Source organism: Sinocyclocheilus grahami, unplaced genomic scaffold, assembly GCF_001515645.1.
Source record: "Sinocyclocheilus grahami isolate Dianchi unplaced genomic scaffold, SAMN03320097.WGS_v1.1 scaffold50.1, whole genome shotgun sequence".
NCBI classification, from domain to species: Eukaryota; Metazoa; Chordata; class Actinopteri; order Cypriniformes; family Cyprinidae; genus Sinocyclocheilus; species Sinocyclocheilus grahami.
The window spans coordinates 2,139,994-2,162,460 of record NW_015505229.1 but is presented as its reverse complement, the minus strand read 5'-3'; the positions used below and the strand labels follow the sequence as shown (position 1 = coordinate 2,162,460).

The 22,467-nt window shown below is 36.0% G+C and overlaps 1 protein-coding gene across 1 annotated transcript in view; it reads left to right on the top strand.

The window, feature by feature from the left end:
• Nucleotides 1-3,725: 3,725 nt before the first annotated feature.
• Nucleotides 3,726-22,467, top strand: part of LOC107583144 (zinc finger CCHC domain-containing protein 14-like) — a 34,964-nt gene continuing 16,222 nt past the window's right edge. The window contains exons 1-2 of the mRNA XM_016269257.1: nt 3,726-5,081; nt 10,783-10,909. Coding sequence (XP_016124743.1) covers nt 4,440-5,081; nt 10,783-10,909 — 769 coding nt within the window. The 5' untranslated portion in view covers nt 3,726-4,439. The remainder of the gene's footprint in view (nt 5,082-10,782; nt 10,910-22,467) is intronic.

The window sequence follows — 22,467 nt, the reverse complement described above, 5'->3', positions numbered from 1 at the left end:
AATTAATTTGTTGCAGGTGAGATAATATAAAATCTGTTCTGTTGACCTTGGCACTTGATCATCTTGACTGTTCTTCACTAGATTCCATGATATCTGTACGCCACAAAGAGCATCTTTTACTGTGATGACTCATATGATTCATGGCCAAAGTATGTTATAATTGAAGACATATTACTTCATACAACACTGTTACAGATAGCTGAGAACATCATGCAGTTGTTCACGGCTTGGTTTATAATGGCTTGTACAGTGTTTGTCCTCCTTCCTTCTTAAACATTTTCCTTAGAAGTATCTGGTAATTAAGAAAGCACATTAGAATGCATGAGGATACATGAAGACTTTAAAATACAGTATATATATATATATATATATATATATATATATATATATGAAAACAAGGGATTTGATGTATACATGTAACCGTGCCATTAGTTTTGACTTGCAATTGTGTGTAACATTCTGTTTGTAAAGAGGAGGAAGGATATTTATCCTCTCAATTACTGGGGATCAGCTCTGACGAAGCTGGGTAAAAATACTCTGACTGCTGTTGCTTGGGCTCAGCAGGTAGTGAGAACCAAGGTTTCATGCAGTAAACAGGTCACCTACAGTTTGACTCCAAGTAGATTTCATGTGACTCTTGTATATTTCATGTATATTACACTACATACTTGTGTTTGATTGAGCAAGGTTAACAAATTTTTGCAGGTTTTTGGTGGTTTAGCTTATCAGGCTACTTTAGTGATAGCCTGCTGTTGGCTTGATTGGCATTACAGAAGGAGGGGGAGATTTTATAAAGTGGGTTCAGTAGACAGAGTGTGGGAGAGTGTATAAGAGAGATTGCAAGGGAATGCGTGAGGCACAACGTATAATTTCAGAATGTCAGTTTTTGCAAGGTTGTTCTTATTTACAACCACACTTTCTTGAAAAAAATTACAAGATACAATTTGACAATCAGACATCAAAAGTCAAACTATATTAATAACATTGCCTTGTTAACCATTAAAATAGCACATTTTTAACTAAAAACACACATACATATGAATTATAATTCATTATCTGTAATTGTATGGGCTGATCCTGTTCTGATAGCTACATAAAATTGTTAAAGGGCAGCAGATGACATTATGATAATGTAATTGTGTATTTTCTGCTCTACCATGTAGAGTTTGATGCACACACACTATGGCTGTGGCTGGTTGAGGCCTGAGGAGCCTTTCCATGAGTTTGAGCCCAGAGACGCAACATCACTCAGACTTGTTAGTAAAACAGGCCGTGATGACTCACGCTCCCCTGCAGCACAACTGAAATAATAAAGGCTGTTATTGAAAATTTGGAGAGTTATTAAATTAGCTTTTCTTAACTGTTTAACCACAGGGAAGCAATAGCAGAAAGAGGGACATTTGCTAACTCAGGATTTTAGGTTTGAATTAGGGATGAGCATGTTAAATCATCTCAAACACTTGAGTACATAGGGCAAAGATTTGAATGTGAATTGTTGGTGAAAGTGAATCTACATAAGCATAAGACAAACGTTTTTGGCATCCCACTCGCTAGCTAACTCAAAAGATAAAAACACTCAGAAAGTATGTCTCCTTGCTTTTCCTGTTGATTACCGTATTATCTTAATAAGTATGAACCACCATTTTTGTTGTGGCTAGCTTGACCTTGTGTAGTTTTGGTGTCTGATGAATTGGTCCAAAGGTGCCACTGAAAATTTTACTATAACACATTAAATGACAAATTACACTCCTATAGGTTATATGTCGAACGTCACCTGACCAAACCCGGAAAACAGGTCTCATTGCTTCCACTTGTCGGAGAATGTGCTAACAGCTGTAATAAATAATAGCGATATCTATGGACTTTTAAGATAATCAGTTAAACTAGCTAGCTGTTTTTATTGTTGACGTTTTATTCAATTTTTACTTTGAAGGCATCTTGAGTAAAATTGCTTCATATTTAATGAAGCATATGCAAAATGCTTGAACCGGAAGCGACGAGACCCGGTTAACAGAATACGGAAGTCTGTTGCGCATAATCCCTATTTGACATGTTTTGAATTCAGTATAAGTCACATCATGCATTTCATGACCAATCATTGCTGGTAATTGTAAATACGTATGTACTCGCACTGACTAGTCCAACTGGTTTGCACCCAGCCAGTTGGACTAGTACTGGATTAATATATTTCTAAAGCTTTAAATCTGAACACCCGCCACTTTTGCTTGTGCATCAAATTGTTTATAAATTTAATTCGCAAGGCACAGTGAGAGCCAGTTGCTCCCTCTAGTGTTCATTTATGATCAGCAACAGTTTAATTTGCCAGCACTGTACATTTATTAGGGTATAGTTGTGTTTACTCATCTTACAGTAGGGGCTTTTCATATTTTCTGTCAGTGCTTCTTAAATAGGTGTTGTGAACTAAAAATAAAGTTTTTATACGTCATTTATTAATCTGTTAATGTTCATTTATAAATATACTATTATTCATTGTAAAAAATGTTTATATTGTAATACAATTTATAGAACTTGAAATGTTAAAATTAATCAGTGTATGTAGAAATTAACATGTACCTAGCTTAACAATAAATACTGTAAAAGTATTGTTAATTTGGTTTATAATATCTAATAAACAAGGACATAAACGCTGGAAACGAGGAATATTTATCTGCAATCCATTGAAAACTAGTCTAAAATGCATCATATCGTTTGCCAGCGATTAAGATCTTTAAGATCAACAGCTGCATGTTCAATTTGTAAACGACCTCGCTAATGGTATTTTCCAGACAAACAGGACTAAGAGAAAAGTATTTGAGAAAATATGAATCCGTTAGATTTGGTGAGAATATAAGACTTGGTTCCTGATTGAGCCCTGGGACAATTGGCGCCATCTTTGGGAAAAGTTGACGTAATTAAATGACAAAACCAGAGGTTTCCAATATTTGCCTACAGCCAAAGGCATACTTCAAAAGCGTTTTTTCCCTGTACTATCATCACCAGAGTAATAATTCATACTATTTTATAACATTTAAATAAATTTACCTTATGTTTAAAAATCAGTTACGGATTGTTCAGATAAGTTAATGTACCCTATCGCATTAAATCGTACAATATTTTACTGGCCACATCAAATATGACTGCAGGCGCTTGAGAGATACACAAGAATGTCGCTCTGGCCAATCACAGCGCAGAATATGATTACTGACAAGCTGTTCATTCAATAAAATTCAACCGTGGGCGGGGTTTGCGTGAAGTTCGGGAATGGATAGTGAACTACACTCAGTTCGTCTTACTCGACTTCACTCTTGGTTCCTGATTGAGCCCTGGGACAATTGGCGCCATCTTTGGGAAAAGTTGACGTAATTAAATGACAAAACCAGAGGTTTCCAATATTTGCCTACAGCCAAAGGCATACTTCAAAAGCGTTTTTTCCCTGTACTATCATCACCAGAGTAATAATTCATACTATTTTATAACATTTAAATAAATTTACCTTATGTTTAAAAATCAGTTACGGATTGTTCAGATAAGTTAATGTACCCTATCGCATTAAATCGTACAATATTTTACTGGCCACATCCAATATGACTGCAGGCGCTTGAGAGATACACAAGAATGTCGCTCTGGCCAATCACAGCGCAGAATATGATTACTGACAAGCTGTTCATTCAATAAAATTCAACCGTGGGCGGGGTTTGCGTGAAGTTCGGGAATGGATAGTGAACTACACTCAGTTCGTCTTACTCGACTTCACGACAGGATAATGATAGGCAACGAAACCGTTGATTAATTCACTCGCGTGAATGCAAATAAAGCAGCGGATAAAGTGTCACGTTTTTTTAAACATAAAAAACGTTACTTCGGCGTCCGACAAAGGAATATACGGTTATACTGACGTCCACACGACCACTCAAACTGTTACAATTGTGGAGTTTTCCACACAAAATGTTTATTGCCCGACGACGGTTCCTTTGAGCGTGTACAGCAATTGCGATAGTATCATCTGGACAAATCGGTATAATGGATACTATAAGATCTGAAAGAAATGTTCCTGTTTTATAATGTGTCCTGGAGTCTATTGAATAACTGGCTGACGTGGGGATCACGCAGGGGGGCTGGCCGAAAAACGAGAGACACAGGCGGGCAGAGGGGCTGCGCCGCCGCGCGTCTGGGATTACAGTAAACACAAGTTGTTTCTTTAATATCCTAATAGGCTTTGACGAGATAATGCATTTGCAGGCATATAAAACGCGAAGGAAACTATGTAGTATGTCTTCTTGTAGGGGTTCTGAGACGCTCAGACTCGCCACTGCCTATAAGTTCATGGATGTTTACGTCAGTAAATGATTTGGAAGTTTGTAAAGTTTGTAAAGGCCATCAACCATTGCTTTATGAACTGTGTTTTTATTATCTGATGCATTTTATGAGTGCTGGCTAAGATGGTTGAAAACAGATGCTTTGTTCAGAGAGAGGAGGTTTACCGCTGGTTCTCCGTGTTGAGTTCGGCGCAGAGAGCTGAGTTCCTTTGCGGCCTTTTGGACCTCTGCGTTCCCATTGAGCTACGCTTCCTCGGTTCGTGTTTGGAAGACCTAGCCCGAAAAGACTACCACTCTCTGAGGGATGCAGAAATCAAAGCCAACAACCCGGCTGACCTCGCCAACTTGACCAACATCACGGATGAGGTCGTGAGGAGCAAGCTGCTCGTCTCTCTCGCGCTCCTCAGCTCGGACAACCGCGTAGCGGCGGGAGTTTTGTTTCGGACCCTCACCCATATCGACACCATCATTAATAACTACGGACTTCAGCTTAACGATGGCCAGACGGGAGAGCAGTTTTTGCTCCTCTTCACCATGGCTTCGAACCATCCCGCCTTTAGTTTTCATCAAAAGCAGGTGCTGAGGCAAGAGTTGACACAGATCCAGGAGATCCTACAGGTGACAGTTGGTGAGGCGCCGTCGACGTCACACGGGGGCGGGGCCAGCGCTGCTGCGCTCCCAAACGTGAGCGCGACCCCGACCTTCTCTTCCTACATCACAACATCCACCTTCAACTCTTGCCAGGCCGGATGTCCGTGTTGCAAGGTGGGAAGCATTTAAAGTCAGCATGAAATGAAAATGTACCCTATCTGTTTTCTAAATGCCTTTTTATAGATCTTAATGTGAATCATTCATCCATGCATACTTTAAATCACAATAATGTCATAATGTATGTTCCGGTGAGAAGTAAAGCTTCTCGCTGGTGACATATGTAGGACTTCTCCAATAATTTATTCCATGTAAACCCCGCCCCTTGTGTTAATCTGCCTTCTCTTTTGAGTGCAACTCCCATATCTCAAACTCCAATCAACACCAAATCCCTGTGCTACATTGTTTATTTTTGGATATTCTACCCAAGTTCTGAACAAACATTCTTGCAGTAACGTTAATTCAAAGTTATCTAGATGAACGAATGAATCAATTTTTAGATTAACTATCCCTTTAAGGTTGTAAACAGAGTTTGTGAATGTATGCTGAATAATGTTAGTGTGGTTAATTTTGATATAGTCTATAACTCATTTCTTACATGACAGACACAGCATGGACTGTCCCCTTAGATCAACCTGAGGTTAAGTGTCTCAGTTCAGCAATGCTAATGGTTCATAGATCACCGCTTGTGGGGCTTGAACCCACAACCTTTTGCTTACTAGCCTCGATCTTTTAAGCACTAGGCCATACGCCCCAAGATATACAGGTCAGACCTGATTTATTCAACAGTATCTATGGGGAACACCAAGAGTAACGATAATGAACTGGGGTCATCTGGCACAGACAAGCAATTCAGCCATGAAATCTCACACGACTCACAGATAGTGTTTACTATCTTTTTGAATCTGTTCCATACTCTCCTGGGGGTTCAGGAGTGATCTAAATAAATCAATGCCTTTACTATGACATAAGACTCACACTTACACTTGGTTAAACCCAGTGTGTAATGTAATATTGCAAATGTGTAATTATTTAGTATCTCAAAAATGTCAGCTTGGTGAGTCAACAAACATGCTTCTAAAGCACTGACAAAAGCAGCAAGACATTTGTTCTTACAATAATAAAACCCCTTCATTATAGAATATGATATTATTCAGCAGTTCTAGAATAAATAGATGTCAAAATAACATTATATGTGCTGACGTGATGCACACACGGTTCTGAAGAGTATTGCATAGCACAGCTGCTGTGTAATATCTATTTATTTGCTGTTACTTGGTGTCATTCAACCCACTCTACAAAACTATGTATGCCTTTATGACATCTTGTATTTTACGTGTCTTCTTGTTCGTGACATGTCTAAGCAGGAATTAGGAATGGCACAGCAACTTCTGTGTGAGACTGAGATCATGCGGCAAAGAAAGGAACCACACCACTTTTTTTTTGTGGAAACCCTAAAGACCTAGCACAAATCTGTGGGAAATGCACCTTTACTAGCTATCTAAAATACCGGTCAAAAGTTAGGAATAATTAATTTTTTAAAAATGTTTTTGAAAGAAGCCTGTTATGTTCCTCAAGTCTGTATTTATTTGAGCAAAAATACAGTAAAAACTGTAATATTGTGAATATTGAATATATTTTAAATTGCAATTTATTATTGTGCTGGCAAAGCTGAATTTTCAGCAGCCATTACTCCATTCTTCAGTGTCACAAAATCCTTCAGAAATTGGTTAGTGTATTTTATTTGGTAACCATGATTTTGCAGTTACCATAATTAAGCCCTTAACTGATGAAGATCGGCGACGGCCTCAGATTATTGTTGTTTCACTTTAACAGCACGTTAAAACATCACACTCTTACTTGATCTGGGCAAACTGTGAATCAGTTGAAATATTAAAGACTATCTAGCTTCGATATTTGACCACTGTTTTGATAAAACTTTGTTGCAGTGACAGTAATTTATTAATTTATGTCAGGAGTGCAATTTCACAGCATGTTAAAACATCACACTCTTACTTGATCTGAACAAACTGTGCATCATTAGAAAGACCAGCTTCGATATTTGACCACAGTTTTGATAAAACATTGTTGCACTGACAGTAATTTATTAATTTATGTCAGGAGTGCAAAATAATAAATCCGTATATATGTCGTATTTGGAATGGAAATTCACCACGCATTCATATTCAGTCACGTCTTCAGCGGTTTATTTGTGTTCACATAGCTTCACTGAACAGGTCAATAAGGGCTTATAGTCCAATGATGCATATACATGGAGATATATAGATATATTTACACATGTTTACTTCATATTTCTTCAGACAGAATCATCATTTCTATTCATTTTCCACTAATTTAGGTGATTTCATTAGCATTAGCACTTCCCAGCGCTGTATCTGTGTGTTATACTCTTCCGTGGTGGTAGTATGAGGCAGAGAAAGCCGATTTGCTGGTGAAATGTCAATCATATTGTGCATCACATCCCGCCCTGTCTCATCTTGTGATGGACTTCCCGTGCTCTTCCACGTTCATTTCTGACCATAGCAAACCCAGATAAACACTTTTACACTCAAAGAATAAAGATAATAAACACACGATTACGATAGGATATGGTTTGTATGTGATTTTCTTGAGATTTGGGGTATTTTCATAACATTAAAGAATGTGTACATCTGAAATGCTAATTTGTGCAGTGATATAAAAGGCTATAAAAATCATATTTTAACAACAGTAAACGACCAAATTCCACATGTGATCACAAAAGGAAGTTATTATAAACACTCAATGGTGGTTTAGAGTGAGTTTTGAGTAAAAGTGTACTAATAATCTCATAAACTGTTTTATGTAGCTTGATGCTAATGTTAGCTCTAATGCAGCTGCAGAACAGGCGCAGTTCTTCTTCATAATGCATTTTGTCATAATAATTCACGTAAGGTGATAAGAAAATGTTTTGTTGAATTTTTTTAGAAATACTTTTGATAATAGTTGGGTAAATGTATACTGGGATTGAAGCGATATGGCTTGGTAAACCTTGTAATGCTAGAATAAAGGCTATAATGGTTGAATAAAAACTAAAGGAATAATGAGGATTATGTGTAATACCTAGTGGAGGTGTGAAAGGTTCGTCGAGTGAGAACAATAGAATCATGAATGGGGCAGTTTGCCGGGCTTACAGGGGGCCATAAATCAATTTTATTAGCCTTCTCTAAAAACACACATGACATGGTTTTAGAAAATGTTTCATAAAATTAATATTTTTGGAGATTATGTCCTGAAATTTGAAATGAAGCATTAGTAGACTTGTGGCTTTAGCTTCATTGTATTTCTAAAAGCATTTACCACAGCAACATATGCATTTTTATATACGTTAAAAAAAAAAAAAAAATTTTTGCTTTTATGTTTGAGCTTATATATCTCTATTATCATAGCAGTCTGAGTAATTCTGATTCTTGAACAGTAAAAGTGTCAGCTTTGTGAACCTGTTGATTATGTATCTAGTCAGAAAGACTCATGAGCAGCAACCATTTTGGGTATGTCATTTGTGTCTCCATGCCGAAAATGGGGGGTGACAGCAAAGGGGTTAAAATACTTGCGTTGAGGTTATGTGATATCAATTTCTGTAATTACTACTGTAAAGGAGTTGAAACCAAACTTTTATTGGTGATTCCCTGTGTTGTCAGATGTAAATATCTCCTTTGGGGTGTTATCTGTATAGACATGGGCTCATAACATAAGTACGAAACATGTGCTTGATCGGGTGTAGTGGGAAAGTACCCTGTGAAGGCAGAGAAGGCGGTTCTATTTAGTGATTTGTTGGTTTTGGCTTTCATGAACTGAAGCTCAGCACATTTCTCCATGCTTAAATCAGCCCTCTGTGTAACTCTCCTGTGAATCATCAGGAAGCACCGACTGCTCGCTTGTTCAACAGGCCTTTACACTAGCCTAAACATCAATAAAAACACATGCTGTTTTGTCTCAAGCATCTTTTTGTAATGCTTTGATTGTAATCACCAACATTTATTTGAATTAAATTTCACTTATTAAAGATGCCATGACAGCGAAATTGGGCCCATTTTAGCACTTTCTACTTGTAAAGCAATGGAGGCATAAATAGAGTCAGGCTGGCGCCATATTTAAAGTTTTAGAGGAATAAAAACGAGGCTGTGAGGGATGGAAGTACAGTGTGTTCAATGGATTGTATTTTAGTTAAAAGGGGTAGTTCATCCAAAAAAATGAAAATTCTGTCATCATTTACTCTCCCTCAGGTTGTTCCAAAACTGTATGAGTTGCTTTCTGCTGCTGAACACAGAAAAGATACTTTGAAGAATGTTGGTACACAAACAGTTGACGGTAGCCGTTGAATTCCATAGTGTTTTTTTCCATACTATGGAAGTCAATGGCTACCATAAGGCTCTGTTGAAAAAAGAATTGCTTACCTTCATAAAGTATTATTTTATATATACCGTATATATATATATATATATATATATATATATTTATAACCAACTAATTATGTTCTTAAATTCAATGACTATGTTTCAAGATCCAGCCAATTCCTGATGAATAAAATCAAGTTTCTTCCCCATTGACAGTTGTATTTACTCTAAATTACAGTAAATCAGATTGTGAAAGTAAAATGAAAGCCATACCACGTAGACTTTAAACTGACACAAAAACATCAAAAACGGCTATTCAGATAGCACTTTAAAAAAATGAGGCGCTGATTAACTTTTCTCATCCTGCTCTTCTTCGTACCCAGCTGTACTTTTCCAAGGACTTATTTCCTTTGTGTTATAATCCACACTTCAGCTGAGTCTTCAACAGAAGGGCATGTTTTTCAAAGAGAGGAAGAGAGGAATGGAGATTTGGCTGCGTGGTATGTGGATGTGGCAGCGGTGGATTGTACGGCAGTCCTAATTGGCTTCAGAACTGGCTTTTACTAGCTGCTGTGCTTAGCATATGTGGTACCAGCCTCCTCTTGCTCCTACTCTGTTTTAACAAGCTGGAAGATGTAACCTGAGAGCAAAAAGGCGGATGAGCTGAAATATTTGACTATTGAGTCTGCCAATCAGATTGGGTTTTGGGATTGTAATGTGATTATCTGATGAATCAAAGCTAAAAAGTCAAGCATATTTGCATTTATATGTTTTTTTTATTTCTTAGACGTGCTGCTCCGAAGTGATGAAAAATTACATAATTTAAGACACATGTGCATTGAGTTGACTAATTATAAAACAGTCATCTATTACCAGGAAGTCCATGACTCACTTTAATGCAAGTCTGAGACTTGTTTCATTGAACACCAGGATGTTGCCAAACACAGTAACAAAATTGTTCAGCGATACAGGGTGCCTTTTCTTAGTCCAGTTTTTGTTTGTCATGATTTGATTTTTATTTGATTTTTACAGTTGCAACTTTATATCTCTTAATTTTGAATTTACATGTGACACATCCTGAAGTGCCTATACATTTTGTTCAGATGTAGTTTCTTTTAAAAATTCAACAGGCTTGTCGTTATAATTTGAGTATTGAGTTTCTAAATGTCTCTTGATTTCATATTCTGTTCAGCCCATAATTCATGGCACATTGTGCTCAGCACAAACCAGATGTATCCTCATCGTCAGTAATGGCTATTATAGTTATGTAAATACAGACTTAACCAATAGTAATATGGAGTGATGTAAAGAAGCAGGCTGCTGTGCTGTCAGAGTGAATTAAATAAGACTCAGCTGCTCAAGTGTGACAGCTCTGACTGGACAATATATGCTTGTCCATGTTCAGTCTAGACCTTTGTTTGACCTTTGACCTCTTTTTCCAGACCGTGCATCGGGAGGTCACAGGAGGGCAGACAGACGAAGGTTTGGGTCCTGAGATCATGCCGCAGAGTCCATCACTCTTGTGCAAGGAAATGCCACTCAAAGTGCATGTCGGAAAACCCAGCAAAGGTGAGTTCCACAACTGCATGCAATTGGATCCACAAACACACTCTACAATGTTATATGCAAAACAGGGTCAGTCGTCCTACAGCTTGAATGGTTGAGCTTGGTAAAAAATTGACATTCTAATACAGAAGCTGGAACAAGAATACACATGCTGAAATCTTTTAAACTGAAGTTTCATTCATGTGAGACAGCTGGTGGAGGATGTTTTCAGCCCTCTCCTCAGGTCTCTTCCAGCAGAGGAGGATAAATTAATCAGAGCGACACTTAAGCCCTGTTCACACCAAGAACGATAACTATAAAGATAACGATATTAGCGTCCACACCAGTGAAAGATATCATCTGTTTATTCTACGAGCACGCTCGTCTGCTGCTTTAAATTCACGAGCTCGTTATAGCAGGATGGATTCTGATTGGCTGTCAGTTTTTTTATCGTTCATCAGCTGGAGAAAAATCGTTTTGTAAGTGATTCCAACAATATCGTTTTTCTGTGTCTTTATCATTATAGCTGCTATTCTTTAATATTGAGAACGATTTTTAGAACTATATCTTTATCGTTATCTTTATAGTTATCGTCCTTGGTGTGAACGGGCCTTTAGCTCGCAGAAAGAGATTACACTTGCAATGTTATTTTTATGTTTTCAGTTTTCATATTAATTTTAGTTTTACATTTAGCTATGTGCTTTTTTAGTTTTTAGTTTATTTAAATATATTTCTATGTAGCCTTTTCTATTTGTTATTTTTTTTTAGTAATTTTTTACTTTTTTCAATAATTTTGAATTTATTTTAGTTTATTTATTTCGGTGCAATATTTCAAATGATCCCAAAAATGTTTTTTTAATTATTTATTTATATTTGATATCAGCCTAATTTAAATTACCAAAAATTATTTATAATACTTTTAGTTTTAGTTAAAAATAACGTCATTTTAGTTTTTAGTTTATTTAAATATATTTCTATGTAGCCTTTTCTATTTGTTATTTTTTTTAGTAATTTTTTACTTTTTTCAATAATTTTGAATTTATTTTAGTTTATTTATTTTGGTGCAATATTTCAAATGATCCCAAAAATGTTTTTTTTAATTATTTATTTATATTTGATATCAGCCTAATTTAAATTACCAAAAATTATTTATAATACTTTTAGTTTTAGTTAAAAATAACGTCGCGTATAGGGGTTTCGTCACTATTTTAGTGTTTAGCATATACAATTACAGAATGTGGGAAGATGATGGGGAAAAACGCATTAAATATTACATTTTGCCTGGCTGACAAACATTTTCAATGCAACAAAAACTATGTTGCTGAAAAGTATGGAGTGAATGGTTTGTAGCCAAATTCTTTTGTCTAAAACAAAGCCACATTCATTTTAAAACCATAAACCAAGCTGTAATGCATCAATCATCATTACTAAACGTGTTGTTCTCAATGTATTTTCAGTGTGCACGTTGTCTTGAATACTAGGTTCAATGATTTCAGGCAAGCCCTACGAAAGACAATTTACTTACTTTGATCTTATTCTTTTCCATGATCACATAATTAGATGGGTGAGGCTTTCTGCAGAAATCAAGCTTTTGCCTGGCTGACAAACATTTTCAATGCAACAAAAACTATGTTGCTGAAAAGTATGGAGTGAATGGTTTGTAGCCAAATTCTTTTGTCTAAAACAAAGCCACATTCATTTTAAAACCATAAACCAAGCTGTAATGCATCAATAATCATTACTAAACGTGTTGTTCTCAATGTATTTTCAGTGTGCACGTTGTCTTGAATACTAGGTTCAATGATTTCAGGCAAGCCCTACGAAAGACAATTTACTTACTTTGATCTTATTCTTTTCCATAATCACATAATTAGATGGGTGAGGCTTTCTGCAGAAATCAAGTGCGCAATTTTGTTTTGCCAAGCGAAGCATCCTTCACATGAAACAGTGGATCTCAGATTGTATCAGGTGGTGAACAAACTGGATTAAACTGATACCCACACAGATCTACAAAGACTTAAAAAGCAATATCACACAAGCAGGAGCACTGTTGTACTAAATATAAAAGAAAACATTGAATAATATTGAATAACTTACATTTCCGACAGATTATGGACAGCTGTTTTTTTTTATTTTTGCCTGACTAACAAATATACTTTGATTATAATGTTGCAAAGCATGAAACCGATTCAATTCCAGTGTTTTAGCATTGCATTTTTGAATCTGAAATACAGTATGTTTTTTTTTCAGTTTTCATTAAAATCAAAATGAATGCTGCATGAAATCCGCTTATGAGTTTCATATCCGGTTGAAGATAGATCCTCGCTCTCAAGCGTCTGCTTATCAGGTTTAAGGTTTTTTTGGTTTGTTTTTTTAGCTTTAGTTATGAGATTTTTGATCATTTGCTGGTGCACTCTGTGTGAACTCTGTATCTTATCATGGATCTTATTCTTTTCCATGATCACATAATTAGATGGGTGAGGCTTTCTGCAGAAATCAAGCGCGCAATTTTGTTTTGCCAAGCGAAGCATCCTTCACATGAAACAGTGGATCTCAGATTGTATCAGGTGGTGAACAAACTGGATTAAACTGATACCCACACAGATCTACAAAGACTTAAAAAGCAATATCACACAAGCAGGAGCACTGTTGTACTAAATATAAAAGAAAACATTGAATAATATTGAATAACTTACATTTCCGACAGATTATGGACAGCGGGTTTTTTTATTTTTGCCTGGGTAACAAATATACTTTGATTATAATGTTGCAAAGCATGAAACCGATTCAATTCCGGTGTTTTAGCATTGCATTTTTGAATCTGAAATACAGTATGTTTTTTTTTCAGTTTTCATTAAAATCAAAATGAATGCTGCATGAAATCCGCTTATGAGTTTCATATCCGGTTGAAGATAGATCCTCGCTCTCAAGCGTCTGCTTATCAGGTTTAAGGTTTTTTTGGTTTGTTTTTTTAGCTTTAGTTATGAGATTTTTGATCATTTGCTGGTGCACTCTGTGTGAACTCTGTATCTTATCATGGACAGGCTGTAAATACATCTTTTATTTGAGTTCCCAGAGTTTGTATTCTCAACTAGTGGAACATGAGATTGTTTGCCTCTTGTTTGATGGAAAATCTTGGCCAGGCACTTTTCCAGAGTGTATTTCTTGGTTTGTGTGTAAGTGAAAGACTGTGTAGTTTTCTATTTTAATCCTGAGGAGAATATTAGAGAAGCAACCTAGTATGTCTTACCTGGACTCACATGTCCACACAAGTTTTGCTAGGGATGTGTGCCATCATTTCTTGAGTTCTTGAGTTCTCTCTTGTGAGCATAAGTGTGTATTTTTAGTCCTGTTTTGTCTTGCTGTTGGCTCAGGCAGCAAATGCACCAGATGTCATATTCACACACTGAGTTACATTACATACATTTTAGAGTGTCATGCATATTCTCTGTTTATCTCAGTGTTTTATTCCTGTGTAATCAGCATACTGTATTTCTACATTTTTACATTTCGTCACCTTGGAATTATAAGGTTGTATCTGCATTCTGAGCAGTTTCGAGGTATTGAGCTTCAAAGTTTTTGCATTCCATATTGTGATATGGAATATGGGGAACAAGTCTCTTTCATACATCAGTTCCAAAATGTACACAACTTTAAAAAATCACATTTGAAAAGAATATATATATATATATATATATATATGTATATAAATTTAATACATTTATTTTCATGCGCACACATATTTACATATATGTAAATACATATAACTATAAATTTTTTAAACATGAATTACAACCATTTTAAATATTAATTAAATAAAGAGTTAACTCCGATTAAATAAAAACAGATAACTTTTATGAATGTTTTATAAATCATGTTTTATTTTTTTTTATTGTGCATTCCAAGTAATATCAATCAAACTGCAGTTGGGTTGTTTTAATTAAATAATAAAAACTCAAAAAATACAGGTAACTTACTAAATTAAAGTTCATTGAAAGTATGTTTTTTTTTTATACATTAAAAGTTTGTTTTTTAGCAAAGCAGATAACTCCAACAGTCCTTTTTTGGCAAAAGCAGATAACACTTGGTTAATCTTTGTAATTATTCCAAGTAATATCAATCAAACTGCAGTTGGGTTGTTTTAATTAAATAATAAAAACTCAAAAAATACAGGTAACTTACTAAATTAAAGTTCATTGAAAGTATGTTTTTTTTTTATACATTAAAAGTTTGTTTTTTAGCAAAGCAGATAACTCCAACAGTCCTTTTTTGGCAAAAGCAGATAACACTTGGTTAATCTTTGTAATTTCTTCAATGTAGATGCCTGACAGACTTTTTTGTTGTGATTACGCGCAATACAGGGAGCTTTTCCCTCACCACTGTAACGTGCTGCTTTAGCAAGGTTCTGTGAAAAAGTTTCAGCTTTTATTTTCCTTTTACGCCCCAAAGATATCATGGGTTCATCCCGTTCGTCAAAATTATCCATCCTCGATCACTTTTAGTCAGCTTTGACGAAACTCCTTCAGACGATTTTTGCAAATGAACTCCTCACATACATATATATATATATATATATATATGCAAAAGCTCAGAGATAAACTAAGATGCCTGCAGCTAAAGATATGGTTGGATGTGTATTCTTATGACCTCAGAGCAATGGGGTTTGAAGTGTTCCATACATTGCATATCTATACCATAACATAATGGAAATGTGCATTCAGGAAGGGTTTTGTGCTCAGTGGGTGTGCTGGAGGCACTGGCCATTCGAATCAAGTGCTGTTTGACGACGCAGCAGGTCGGACAGGGCAGAGACAGGCTATTGTTTTGTCTGCTGGTAATTTAATGCTGCTTCACTACATTACCTCATGGGCTTCACCGCATGCCTTCAGCACAAGCTTTAGCCATCCGTCAACACCCTCACACACACATGCATTTATTAGCAAAACAAATCACAAGGCTTCATTTACACATGTAAATCTAAGAAATACTGGCTTTAATCTAACATAATCAAACTATGAGGTTTATATGTACACGAGTCGGATCAAAAATGGTTGAAACAGCTGTTCTTCAGAGGGGCACTTCACAGGATTTCACAATGATAACAAAGACATTTTCCAAGTCCTTTGAAATTCCCAGAAGTTCTGCTGAGTTTGGCTGTTTTGTCGAGTTAATGTTGAAATGGATGACAGCATCCGTGACTGTAGATCTGCTTGTCTGTTTTTGTGCGAATGTCTGTGTGTAGAGTTGTCATTGTTTTTGTATATGTGTAGTATAATGCTTGGTGGGTAACTAGAGCTGTAAGAATGGGAGAAATACTTGGATTAGCTGGCCTGGCATCAGGTTTGTGGCAACTGCAAGCCCTGGGGCATCTGAAGTATACAGAGTGTAGCGTAAGGTATGTGTATGTGAGTGTATTTAAAAAGTACAGAATTGTGTGTGAGAGACAGGTTTGTTTGTGTTTAAATACAGTGAGAAGTTGAAGCAGAATTCAAAAGAGCATTATCATAAATGTATTTTAAAGGAGTAGTTCACCCTAAAATGAACATTTGCTGAAAACTTACTCACCCTCAGGTCATCTAAGATGTAGATGAGTTTGTTTCTTCATTAGAAAAGATTTGGAGAAATTTAGCATTATGTCACTTGCTCACCAATGGATCCTCTGCAGTGAATGGGTGCCATCAGAATGAGAGTCCAAACAGCTGATAAAAACATCACAGTAATCTACAAGGAATCCATACGACTCCAGTCCATCAATTAATGTCTTGTGACGTAAAAAGCTGCATGTTTCCATTCCAACCATCATTAGGATGTTTTTAACTTTTAAACGTTTAAACTGTTGCTTCTGGCTAAAATACTAGTTCTCTATTAGGGATGGGCGATCTGTCGATTTTATATCGTGATCAATCTCGAAGGCGTCTACGATCTACTTTTCAAGTGAACTGTATAGATCGTGATCTTTTATGTCCTCATAATAATGTTAACATAACAGCAATGACTGCCTATTAGTTGACTGTGGCTGGTCAAATTATATCACACGGCTCTATCATGTGTCTTTAATGCATGGTGACGTATTTAAAAAAACAACTCAAAGTGAGCTGGCAGTAGTACTGCGATGAATCAGATTTTAGTTTCGATTTGTGCCGCAAGCTGTTCCAATCATTTCAAGCGGTAAGCTTTCGCCTCTCATAAACTTAACGTCCAAATCAGTCCAATCATGCAATGTGACTGTCGTAAAATGCAGTCTACTGTGGGACATGCTTTATTTTAGAAAGAGTTATTAAAAGCACATTAACTGCGTAAGAGACTGCTCTCCAGGTGCGTTCTGTGCACGCGCTCAGATGGAGCTCACACGAACAAGCAAAGAATGTGGAGTTTCAGGCACGCGCATAGGCCTAAATGGTCAAATATACACAATAATATGTCAAAATGTCTGTCTTGGCGAGCATTTACATAAAGACAGTCAGTTATGTCTTAAGTGAACATAAATAATTGGGAAAGAAATCAGATGCGTGTCAGTATATTAGATTCGTGCATTCAGTCTTAAAGGGATACTCCACCCCAAAATGAAAATTTTGTCATTAATCACTTACCCCCATGTCGTTCCAAACCCGTAAAAGCTTCGTTCTTCTTTGGAACACAATTTAAAATATTTTGGATGAAAACCGGGAGGCTTGTGACTGTCCGATTGACTGCCAAGTAAATTACTCTGTCAAGGTCCAGAAAAGTATGTCCGCTGAATGCAAGCAGCGTAAGCTCTTCTGTGTCAGCCGCGCTGCACGGATGCGCTGTTTTCGTTCAAATCAAAGCGTAAATACACGTACAAAACGTATCATTGTGTCGCGGCTGACACAGAATAGAGTACGCTGCTTGCGTTCAGCGGATATTCTCCAAAATGGCGCTACGGTGATGAGGAGAGACACAGAGGAGATGAATTGTTGAATAAAGTCGTTATTTTTGTTTTCTTCGCATACAAAAAGTATTCTTGTCGTTTCATAACGTTACGATTGAACCACTGATGGCAGATGGACTATTCTGATGATGTCTTTCATACTTTTCTGGACCTTGACAGTGTAATTTACTTGGCAGTCAATCGGACAGTCACAAGCCTCCCGGTTTTCATCCAAAATATCTTAAATTGTGTTCCGAAGAAGAACGAAGCTTTTCGGGGTTTGGAACGGCATGGTGGTAAGTGATTAATGACAACATTTTCATTTTGGGGTGGAGTATCCCTTTAAAGAGACAGCAGCCTAATAAACCTACTGCTGTCTGTGTCATTAATGTTAATCAAACAACAAAAGCAACAGAGAAAATCACTCACTGCACTTGAATGAATCACTTTATAACTTTAATAAGAAGCAACGTATATTTGATTCATACAGTGATAGTTTAACTCAGACTTTAATGTCAATTTTGTTTGTTTAATGCAATACTGTGTTTTAAATTGTTCAAATAGGTAAGTTATAGGCTTGTTCCGCTCTGTATATTTTTAATAGTACATCTCAAAATTGGGAGGATCGTGATTCAGATAGTGGATTGTGATTTTGTGTGACAAGATCGTGATATGATATTTTGGGAAGATCGCCTACCCCTTTTCTCTATCCATAATATTGCTTTGTCCTGTGAAAAAGTTGTCTCGTCTGAATCAGTAGAGAAATATGCACAGATCAAGTAACATTTGGAAAGCAACCCAAAACAGTTTCTAAACAAATATTTGTGTGGATTTTGATGTGGGAGGAAAACAGGGACTTTGTGTTATTATGAACTAAGTGTTATTATGGATTATGGACTTATAACTCCTTAATGATGGATTAGGTTTTTTTTAAAACATGCAGCTTTTCGCTTTACAAGACGTTAATTAATGGACTGGAGTCATGTGGATTACTTGTGGATTATTGTGATGTTTTAACAACTGTTTAGACTCTCACTCTGACGGCACCCATTCACTGCAGAGGATCCACTGGTGAGCAAGTGATGTAATGAAGAAACAAATCTGTCCAATGAGGAAACAAACTACATTTGGAGGGCTTGGGGGTGATGATAATTTTCTATTCCTTGAAAACTAAAATACTATTCAGTGCCTGTGATTCTTTTATATAATTTTTTCATCATACCGATCATTTATTTTGACATTTGTTGAATACTGTAACTAAAATTTGTCGTACCCTTGCCTGGGGCACCTACATGAAAGATTTAGACTTTCTAGATAAATCAACAGTACTTCAGATATCCTCTCTGATTTAAAAAGAGCTACCTGTTCAGCTTTGGTACATAAAATGACAAACATCATTTACACAACTGAACCAGTCCAAATAGTTCTTTTGTATGGTACGATTGAGTGTTACAGCAACCCATCCTGGAGTTTTCTAAGAAAATATCAAGTTCCTCCTCCTGAGTCATGACTTTTCATGAGTGATTTCAGGATGTTGACTTTGAATTGGAATGACAGGAAGAGGAAAGTACTCATTTGCAATTCAAAGAAATTCAACACCATTACTCAAACGTTTTGTGACAAAACACAAATATTTAGATAACTAATTTGGATTAATTATGCTTATATTTTTCTTTAATATTTATAGTAGATTTTTCCTCAGCAGATTACACATATTTCTCTAAGCTAAGATAAATTTTTCTGAGCACCAGATGTCCATTATATTGTTTTCAAACTTTATTAAAATCATTATTGATATTGAAATTTTGGGTAAATTGGATCATTCTGGAAAATGCAATATTATAATTTATATTAATTTCTTTGTTAGTGTTAGTATTTGGTTAGTTTAAATTGGTTGAACAAATTGAGCATGATATACACTACCATCCAAAAGTTTTGAGTTGTGTATTATTATAATTTAAAACAACTGTTATTAAAACCATTTTGCCTTTCTGTTGGTGTTGCCTACATGATTTTCATGTTTTATGCATTGTTTCATGTGGGCCTTTTGTGTTTCATTAATTATTTAAATGGTTTATATTCTGCTTTGTTTTTTTAAATGGATTTTTAAATGAAAAATTCATTTTTAAGAAGCTATTTGTATATTCTTTATACATATTCTTCGTATATTCATTATTAATTGTGAAGTTGATTTAAATATTCTTCATAACAAATTTTACGAAAAAGTTAAAAGTTAAGAAAAAATGAATTAGCCTGTAGTCTATAGATAGGCCTATATGCTAATTCTATTTTTTCTTAACTTTTATTACACTGCAGATCGAATTAAATAATTCTTGATAATATCTTTAAAATGAGAGAAATCACTGTCATTCTTTCTTTTTCTTTCTTCGACCACAGAAAAAAAGTATTTAAAGTAAAAAAATTAGTTAAAGTAAAACTATTTAACTTGCAATGATAACATCCCAACAAATGTGTAAACAAGAAAAAATATTTGGCAAAATGACAAAATGAACGCTGAATGATGTTTGACAGTGAGCGCATCTCCACTGCATAGCTGCATACAATCGCTGGCGTCAGTCGCAGATATTAAACACATGTTTAAAAAAATCTTTGTGAAAGACTGGCAACGACTGGTTCTTGATTTCTACGATTATAATCTTTAGACACCACACACTACAAACTTTTCTGCCGACTGCAAACAGCGACTGAGCCCAACTGGAACAGACCCTGGCCGACTGGGCACGATCAGTCCTCAAGAGCAAATTACATTCATAATCGGCATGTTAGTTGTATAGTGTGTTCCCGGTTTTAGTGACATATTGCAGATGAGCAAATGTTCTTAAAATGATTTTTTTCTTCTTCCAGACGAAAGATGCTTTGCATCTCTTCCTGCTCTGGCGGTGACCTCTCTCTGGGTTTGTGGTTCACTTTCACTCCGAGGCGCGCACACACACACATATAAAAACACACAGTGTAATGAGGGGTTTGGTGGGTGGTTTGGGAGGAGCAGGCAGGCATCTCTCTTTGCTGAAGGGAAAGGCCTCCTCCTCTCCGGAACATTCCAGATGAGCTCACACTTGCCTGCTGGAGATGAGGAAAGAGCTTTAAAGTCAGTGTGTCGGTGCACCACTAATAAAGAAAACAAGGAAATTCTGTGATCGTTGACTAACCTTCAAGTCACTCCAAAACTGTATGACCTACTATTGTTTCTAGACCTTTTTTTTTTTTGGTGTTAATAATTGCTCAATCTTAGCATCTATTTAAAAAAAATGGCAAAAATATTCATCTCAATGAATGAAAGCATTGGAGGCGATCTACTGCTCTCAGATCTTTTGATATCATGCATTGAACTCACAGAATTCCATTCAGCCTTCTTTCTCTCTCCACACACACACACACACACACACACACACACACACACACACACACACACACACACACTACAGGAAGTGCTGACTCTGCAGGGTATATGTAACAAGTTCGGCCATGTTTATGGTGAGCAGACTCCGGATGTGTTTCTGCTCGCTCGTGTGGGTTCGCGTGTGTGCAAATGAACACACTTCAGCTGGACTCTTGAGACAGACTTGCTGTATATGAATGTCACATACACTTACCGTTCAAAAGTTTGGGGTTGGTAAGATTTTTTAAAAAATGTTTTAAAAAGAAGTCTCTTATGCTCACCAAGGCAACTTTTACTTGGTTTAAAAATACTGTAAAAACAGCAATATTATGAAAAATTATTACAATTTAAAAGAACGGTTTTCTATTTAAATATATTTTATATTAAGTGTATTTCTGTGATGAAAAGCTGAATTTTCAGCATCATTACTCCAGTGTTCAGTGTCACGTGATCCTTCAGAAATCATTCTAATTTTCTGATTTGCTGCTCAGGAAACATTTGTTATTATCAATGCTGAAAACAGCAGGTGTTCGTCATGTGACACACAGCAGCCACAACAGCACTTATGTTTTATTTATTTTTTCCTTTTTATTTGAAACATCCCCAAACGCATTAACTATATCATGAAATATCTTGATTCTCACCTTTATAGATTATGTTGATCTATAGTGGGCGATGGTCAAAGTAACCTAATAATGTAATCTATCATCTATGCATACAAACCTGTCTGTTTACTTAATTAACAGATATGGGTGTCATGCCGTAACATATTTTTAATACGACTGAGTTTATATTTAATGTGAATTTAACATTGAAAGTTAGGCTACTAATCATAACACTTTCATTGTACAGAAAGAGAGCAAAGAACATTTACATTATCAAAGAACCTTTTCACTGACAATCTAGTTCAAGCACTCTCAAAAAATCCCATTAAAGTCACTGAAGCTGTTTACACTATGAAATTATTATCTTACAGATTCGTAAACATATTTGCACTTTGTTGTTTCTGACGAGAGAATTCGAATCTGAACACCTCTGATTGGTCATTGTATTCATAAGCTCAACAGCATCGTGTGTGATTGGTTATAATGCGCAGTGCTGTAAAAACAGGTCTGTATCTGGCTCAGTGCCGGCCAGTGAGCGCAGATTAGAATTTAGCAGCTGATGATATAACGCACTGAACATTCTAATCACGCCGGTGTGATTGTATTAAATATAGAAAATATTAATCGGCTATTTTTTGTCTTTTGGAAGCTGCATTCAAAATCCACTTGGCTCAAAAATCTGAGGGGG